Source organism: Perissodus microlepis, chromosome 10, assembly GCF_051167445.1.
Source record: "Perissodus microlepis isolate ML-2025 ecotype Zambia chromosome 10, ASM5116744v1, whole genome shotgun sequence".
Classification (NCBI taxonomy): Eukaryota; Metazoa; Chordata; class Actinopteri; order Cichliformes; family Cichlidae; genus Perissodus; species Perissodus microlepis.
This window is the reverse complement of record NC_140470.1, coordinates 14,093,883-14,101,972: the sequence shown is the minus strand read 5'-3', so window position 1 is coordinate 14,101,972 and position 8,090 is coordinate 14,093,883. Positions and strand designations below refer to the sequence as shown.

General features: G+C 41.4%; 1 protein-coding gene across 1 annotated transcript; it reads left to right on the top strand.

The window, feature by feature from the left end:
• The first annotated feature begins 880 nt into the window (after window positions 1-880).
• On the top strand, window positions 881-4,924 carry LOC146379023 (uncharacterized). Its single transcript, XM_084942262.1, has 12 exons — window positions 881-984; window positions 1,082-1,150; window positions 1,313-1,687; window positions 1,811-1,912; window positions 2,131-2,363; window positions 2,461-2,639; window positions 2,735-2,828; window positions 3,495-3,851; window positions 3,947-4,064; window positions 4,139-4,230; window positions 4,341-4,455; window positions 4,823-4,924. Exons 1-11 carry the CDS (start codon window positions 975-977, stop codon window positions 4,440-4,442), a joined length of 1,731 nt encoding a protein of 576 aa, XP_084798388.1. The 5' UTR covers window positions 881-974; the 3' UTR covers window positions 4,443-4,455; window positions 4,823-4,924.
• The last annotated feature ends 3,166 nt before the right edge of the window (window positions 4,925-8,090 follow it).

The following is an 8,090-nucleotide window of genomic DNA, read 5'->3' as shown; positions in this document are numbered from 1 at the left end:
TATGACAGAGAATATGCATGTTCTTTTTGTTTTCATATTATAATTTATATTTAATTGTGTTGTGGTTTGCAGTGTTTTGTGTTGTTTTCACTTTAAATTTGTAAAAGGAAAAAGCTGAAAATTTAAATAGTTAAAAGTTGAAATGTGAATAGTTGGTTTTTTGTATTATATGATTTATTTATTACATTTTATGTGGAGTGAATAAATAAAAGTATATTTACGGTTGCCCCTAGAGACAAAGCACATACAAACTTCAAATCACATACGAACTCTGAAGCATGTACAAACTCCAAAACACGTAAAAACACGTACAAACTCCGAAGCACGTAAAAACTCAGAAGCACATAAAAACTCAAAACACGTACAAAAGACAACAGAAGTGCTCCAGGATGCTGGGCGCAGTGTTGAGCTTTTGTTATCTTGTGGCTACACAAGCCAGCAAGTACCAACGACCGGATTTGGTGTGTGGTAGTAACAGGTAAATGAACCTTTTTTTTTAAAATTATTTGAATATATATGAGTGCCTGTGTATAAATACACAAAAATACACACATGCTTTCAATTGTGTAATTTAAGTGATCTAGTAGCTCTGCTTTGGAAGTTCAGTTAAAGCTAGAAATGTGTTTTGGAGTTTGTACGTGCTTTGTCTCTAGGGGCCACCGCATATATTTATATATAAACATATATAAATAAAACCACTTTTTTTACGTTAGTAATTCCTTTTGTGCATAATTTTATATTATTGTTAATAATAAATTAATTAAAGCAACAAAACAACCTGAAGAGCCGGTTCGGAGCCGAAAGAGCCGGCTCTTTTTAGTGAGCCGAGCCGAAAGAGCAGGATCTCTAAAAAGAGCCGGAAATCCCATCACTAGCACAGAGTGAACCTCAGCCAAGACCAGTGCGCTGGAAAACACGTGACAGACAGGGAGATTTTATTCCTCAGACCATCAACCAGTCGAAGTACTAGTTGCATGCCACGTGGTCAGTGTTCACACAACCATTGATTTTATCTCACAACTTGTTTTCACCAAAGAATTTCAGTAAGTAAATATTCTTCAATCTCTTTTTTCCCCCCCAGTGTCCAGAGATCAGCATCAATGTCCACGTGAAGAACCTAGTTATGTTGCCAGTGTCAACCCAACAAAAGGTACTTTACCTTCTTGTATATATTGTGATTTCTGTTTACTTTTATATTTGTTGTTATAGTTGAGTTATGCAGGGCTTTTGTGCAGTCCTAAGAAACATACTGCCTAGAGTGTTTTTCACTTTGTGGAAGAGTTTCTTCCTTTCTTTATTTTTTTTCTGTTAGTGTATGGAACTGAGGTGCTTCGTCAGGAGCTCCTTCAGATGTTGGAGGATGGAGAAGAGGACGCAGCCATGGCTTGTGAGACGTCATCTGAATCAGCTGCTACTCACTGGGCGATCAGAAATATGGTGTCCTCGCAAAAGTGGAAAGAGGCCAGGCCTTGTCTTATAGACAATATGTTAGCTACTCTGGATCCACAGTCACACCGTGTGTGTCAGTGTGGCAAACAAGTAGTTGTGAGGTGTCTGGACTGCCTGCCTCTTCCATTCCTTTGTGCTGACTGTGATATTGCAGTTCACACACGCTTTGTCCTGCACAGCAGAGAGGCAGTAACAGGAGGGTTTTTGCAGCCTACATCAGAGTTTCACAAGCCAATAGGTACGGTTTTTAAGTCTTATGCATTTCTTGCTATGTACTATGAGTGGGTGCTGTTATTGTATATTTATTGTGTATCAGTTAATTTCTAATTCTTTTTATATATATTGTGTGTTTTAATGTTAGTTCGGCTGTTGCCTGTGCAAAGGCCAGACCATGTGTGTGACTGCCCAGCAGGTAACGTTGAGGTTTCACCCGGCGCAATTGTGGCTCTTGTAACCATAAATGGTAAGTTGCCCTTTTGTCACACACTACATACACAATAGATGTGTTTGGAGGTTTTATTGCAAATTGTGCATTGCTATCTTGGTTTGAATTACCCTCGGCCCGCAGTATATGTGGGCACCTGTCAAAGGTCATTTGGATTTACCAGACCGATTTGAAAACAACATGAAAAAAATGAATGCGTTGAGCCATGACTGAATTTATCCTTATCCTTTCTAAAGGCCGTTATAACCTTGCACTGCCAGTGGTGAGCTGCACCAGCTGTGGCCTAATGTGGTCCCCCTCAGTTAAGGACATCCTGGGTAGTGGATATTGGCCTGGCACCTTAAATTTCTGCACCCTGTTTTCAATGGATGTCTTTCAGTCTTTCTGTGACATTAAGAAGGCTGCACCAGGGATGTCACTTAAGGCATTTGTCAAAGTGCTGGATGAACGAACAGCCCATTTTGGAAGGGTGAGTTTCTAAATTTGCCAAGTTTAAGGAAATTGTGCAAATCAATGTTTATGATGACTGTCCTTGAATATTCTGTTGTATGTCCTCTATGTAAAAGACTGGCCGAATATCAGCTGATGCCTTCAGTAAAAGTTTCTTGGAGTGGAGTGCTGTAAAGTTTGAGGTGGACAGGATGTGCAAGGAGCCATGCTTTAGCTGCCCTGCCTGCACTCCAGACATGCTTGCCGTCTCAGTTGATGGAAACCGCAAGCTTTATCACTTTCAGTCTAATGCAAGGTACGTTATGCATTGTGTACATAAGTCAAATATGGATTTGTAGAAAAATGTATTTTAATGTTTCTTTTCAAACAACTGTCACTGTGTTCGTTCAGCACTTCAGAGCAGGGGAACTTTGAAGGTGTCTTCATTGAAAAAGATGAGGAAGTTGCTGAGTTTGTGAAATACATCCAGAGACACACAAATCATGTAAGATACACATATATATTAGTGCTTGTAACGTTGGACCCAAGAAACATAAGCCGGAGCGAATTTGACGACAGCAGAACTTTTATTTAACACTGTGGTTTACTGGGACACAGACACTCCAGCTCTCTCTCTGCTGTCATGTCCGCCCTCCTCCTCCGACTGTCACTGCCAACATATAAAGAGACACAATCACTGTCAGATCCCAGCACACCTGTTCACCCCGCCCCTGCGCCGCCCCGGGAGCTCACTGCGTCACCCCTCCTCTGCAGCTGGCCAGAGACCACACCCACGCCACAGTGCTGTTAGCGTTAATCTTGTTAAAATGACGTTAATGCCATAACCATATACACATACGTGTGTGTGTGTGTGTGTGTGTGTATACATATATGGATGGGTGGATATTTATTTTATTTTTCTCTTGGTGTTGTCGTAATACTATTTACTTTACTTTATCTTAATGTGTACTTAATTTTCTCACCATGTGTATTTAAAAAAAACAACAACATGATTTTTATTTTGTGTTATCAGTGCTGTCCTGGGGAGATATGAGGTCTCGTGTGACTCAAGGCTAATTCAGCTAATTGTTATGCATTTGTTTTAAAAAGTTTGTCCCTGATAGGGCTTAATCATGCCATGTCTTTTATGTTAAAATCTTTGAGTGTATAGGTCCCGGGGAATGGGTTGTGCGGATCTTCATCTTGGACTGCAGCAAAGGAGTCGTCCAAAAAGTCCACTGGGAAGTTGGATGAAGAGGGCATGGAAATAGCTGTTTGTCGCCACGGAGTCCTCTTAGCTGCATTGAACATGTTTCGAGGGGAGATCTTTGCTTACCCCCTTTTTCTCCAGAGGGAGTTGGCAGCTAACGTCCTGGGACATATTACGTTCCTTTGCTCCGATGTGGCCTGTAAATATTTCCCCTATTTAACCAAGGTGGCTCAGCAGTGCCCTGAGCTGAGGAACCTCTTGTCAATGCTTCCTTTTCTCTCCGTCATGCATGCAAAGGCTCACACTTGGAAATGCGAGGTATACTGCAGCTTGTAGTTTTGGATTAGTTTGAGACATTTTGTTATAAGGTTGAATGAATTCAGCAGTCATGTATTGTGACCTCCTTTCTATAGATCAAATGGGGAGGTGCGTTTCAGGATGGGGCCGGTTCAACAGTTGGAGAAGAGGTGGAACAAGTAAACAGTTTCCTGTCTAGGGCGGCCATCACAACGAAGTACATGTCTAAAGCAGGTATGTGTCCGTGTCTGAGATTCCACTCAGTCTCCTGCTCATTAATTCTTATTTGTATACTAACTGAAATGCAGGGCGAACAGACATGCTGACCCTCCTGGCTTTGGGCTGGAACAAAAGGAAAGTGGAACAACTGGGCCGCACTTTGAGCCAGAGATATCTAAAGGTGATTTATTTATTTATTTTCAAAAACCATTTTAATGTGTGTGGTAATGGGGGAAAACACCAGTACTCTTTTAATGTCAATATGAATGACATTTATTAATGTATTCTTAGATCATAAGGATCCTTAGAGAACAAGTGGAGAGCCTGAATGCGACCAAAAATGAGCTGGGTGTGGATGACGACACACTGCAGCAATGGGTGGCCGATGTGTAGAAATGGGCTGAAGGTGAGTCTCAATATAATGCACTCGTGTATAACAATAGGACCCACCATGGCCTCATTAAAGAACTTAAGGTAGAATTAAGATCTTTCTGACAGTGTCAACAAACAATGAAAAAGAAGCCTTGTAAAAGCAGAATTTATGGCAGAGTTGTTGCGTTTCATCAAATTGGATAGAACCTGGGTTGAAATGATGTCGTACTAGTTGGTTTTATAAACCTGAACACCAACATACTTGTTATCTCATGATAATGCAGCACATGAAGGCTCCAGATGTCTTATAATGAATGTCATCAAGTCAGTGATTACAGAGTCCACTGTAGTTTGGTGACTGTTACTCATCCTGTATTCTGATTAATATTCCTCTCACTTAGAAAGTGATCAAACTGATGGCAGCCTTGGAGCGTTGCAGGCACGAATAGAGGAGCTTGTCGTCGTCATCAGAGTGCGAACACAAAGTCTTTACAGACAAAATGGTACGTCCCAGTTTCTTTGAAATGGACCGTTTGATACTTAGTTTGTACAGCTTGTACAGCTACTTTGTAAACAGAATAAAATCAGATCCAGGTTTGTTTAAGCTGGATGTGATTTGTTCTAGCAAACAAATTGATGAGTGTAGATTAAAATGTAACTATATACATTATGTGAAGGTGTGAATTTTTTATGATTATTTACAGATGGCAACAAGAGGCGACACAGAATTCGCAAGGTCATCTTAGTTGAGAAGAAACGCTTGGCGGCTGCTGTTGACGACTACAACAAGCTCGCTGAACCAACAAAGAAAATCGTATCCAGTGATGCCCTCATGCTGACCGACATTTGGCCCTGGCAGAGCACAAGTGAACGTAAGCTCTTGATTTCTAAATATCCTTTTTAAACAAACTCCCAGTATCTGAGCAGTAGTTGAATGTTTTGTTCTTGAATCATAATATGCTACTATGTTTTCCCATCTGATGTTGTTAAACTGTAGCTGCTGCTGACCTCCGGACAAAGAGAAAGGTCTTTGAGAAGGTGATGGCTGTGAGGCGCCTGAGAGAGGAGGAGATGATCCTTTGCAGGGAGATGCAGCATCACTGGACAGTGTTGCGAATGTGATCTGTGGTGTTGGGGACAATCTCCTCAGACTGTAAGCACATCTTTTATTTATTAATTTTTTGATGAATCGATTGAGAATAAGAGCAGATGCTAAAGTCTTACTGGATCTTTTACCTATATCTAGATTGCTAGCTAACACTGCCTTCTCCCTTTAAAAAAATGTTTAATTACAGGATCCTAATTCCTTGTGTTTATGAGGTGAGGTTTTTTTTTTTTGTTTGTTTTTTTTTACTTATATTTATTTGTTTTGTTCTTTTTACAGCCTCCTTTGTTGGCATGTCGGAGGATGCACAGAAGGGACTCTGTAGCCTGGTTTTAAAAAAAAAAGTGAACTGAAAGCTGAAATGCTCAAAGTAAAGGACGTGTACAAGAGAATCCTCAGCCACCAACCACTCCTGGAAATGGACTCGGAGGAGGAGGAGGACATTCCAGACGATGCCACTGAGAGTGATTTGAGCACTTCTGATGAAGACTGATTGTGTCATCATTGATGTTATGTTTGGTAAAATAAAAAGTTAATCACATCTCTGTTTAATGTGATTTTTCAACAGACATTTTACATTTTGAGAAGAAAAATGGAATTTCCTTGGTGCAGTTGTTTACCCTGAATCATTCTTTCCCATCTAATTTAATGACTAGTGTACATGTTCAGATACGATAACATAATTTAATTTATGGGATGCTTTCTGGGCTGCTCAAATTATCACAAAATTTAAAAGCACCAGGCAGCACACTCACAAGTAAATTTTTTGTTCAGTGTTTTGTCGAAGAAATCAACAAGTACAATTGAGATGTTTGCTGTAGTGGTGTGTTTAAGAAGCATGCCAGCACACTGGTGAACTGACAGTCCCAGAATGCACCCGAGCCAGTGACTCGCCCCAGAGCAAATGAAATTGCTTATCTAGAAAGGCAACCGTCATCAAAGAAGAAGTAAAAGAGTAGGAAACGAATGGTAAGGGAAGGTACTGTGGGGTAGGAAAGAAAGGCCAGAGCTGTGCAAAATGACCTCCAGCAGGCCACAAATGTGCACGTCTGCTCAAACGGTCAGAAACTGACTCCATGAGGGTGTTATGAGGGCCCGACGTCCACAGGTGGGGTTGTGCTTACAGCCCAACACCATGCCGGATGTTTGGCATTTGCCAGAGAACACAAAGATTGGCAACTTTGCTCCTCACAGATGAAGGCAGGTTCACACTGAGCACTTGTGACAGAGTCTGGAGACGCCGTGGAGAACCTTCTGCTGCCTGCAACATCCTCCAGCATGAGTTTGGCAGTGGGTCAGTTTTGGTGTGGGGTGGCATTTCTTTGGGGAGCTGCACAGCCCTCCATGTGTTCGGCAGAGGTAGCCTGACTGCCATTAGGTACTGAGATGAGATCCTCAGACCCCTTGTGAGACCATATGCTGGTGCGGTTGGCCCCGGGTTCCTCCTAATGCACGACAATCCTAGACCTCATGTGGCTGGAGTGTGTCAGCAGTTCCTGCAAGACGAAGGCATTGATGCTGTGGACTGGCCCGCCCATTCCCCAGACCTGAATCCAATTGAGAACATCTGGGACATCATGTCTCGCTCCATCCACCAACTGCACCACAAAATGTCCAGGAGTGGGCAGATGCTTTAGTCCTGGAGTCTGGGAGGACATCCATCAGGAGAGCATCTGCCACTTCATCAGGAGCATGCCCAGGTGTTGTAGGGAGGTCATACAGGCATATGGAGGCCACACAGACCAGTGAGCCTCATTTTGACATGTTTTAAGGACATTACATAAAACCAGATGAATGATTCTGTATTGCATTGATCAAGGAACCAACCCAATAGGAGCTAAAGGAATCCTCTTGACATTACTTCAGTCAGTAAGTTTATGTTATGTTTAATGTGCATTTTCTTCATCAGTTTAGAACATAACATGTTAGCGCTCCCTGGTCCTTTTTGGAGACAGATCCTGAGACAGCAGGCAACTATGGAGAACTCGTGTCAGCTGTGGTAATTAAGGAATACTTTGATTTAATATTGAATTCATGACAACTATCCTCAGGCACATATTCCTGGATATATATAATGACATAAGTAAACTCCCATTTTAGAAACATTGCCTTCTTTGATCTGACTTATTGCCTCAGACTTTGGCCCTGTGTCCCCAAAACTACAGAAAATCCATGACACTGAGTAAGAGGCCTTTATCATGTTATAAGTGAGAGAGTTTGGTGTAACAGTGGTTGAACATGCCAAATCAATCCACAACATACTGCCATTCCCCAGCTGTAACCTGCATATGCATCAAACCAAAATCCAGTATCATAGCCACATGATAGACATACAGATGAGGTTAAAGGGCTGTGTCATTTTGCCAGATAGCTTCATCCCAAAAAAGATAAACATTCTTCAAAAACAAAAGTTTGTGAATATTTCCAGTATTGCCAGGCCTAAACCAACCTGTTAAACTTATCAAATTATTGTCATAGATACGAACCTATTGATTGAAACAGAATAATCCATTGAAGCCTCCATCATCATCCCAGATCACTGTTACTGTTCAGATTATTTTATC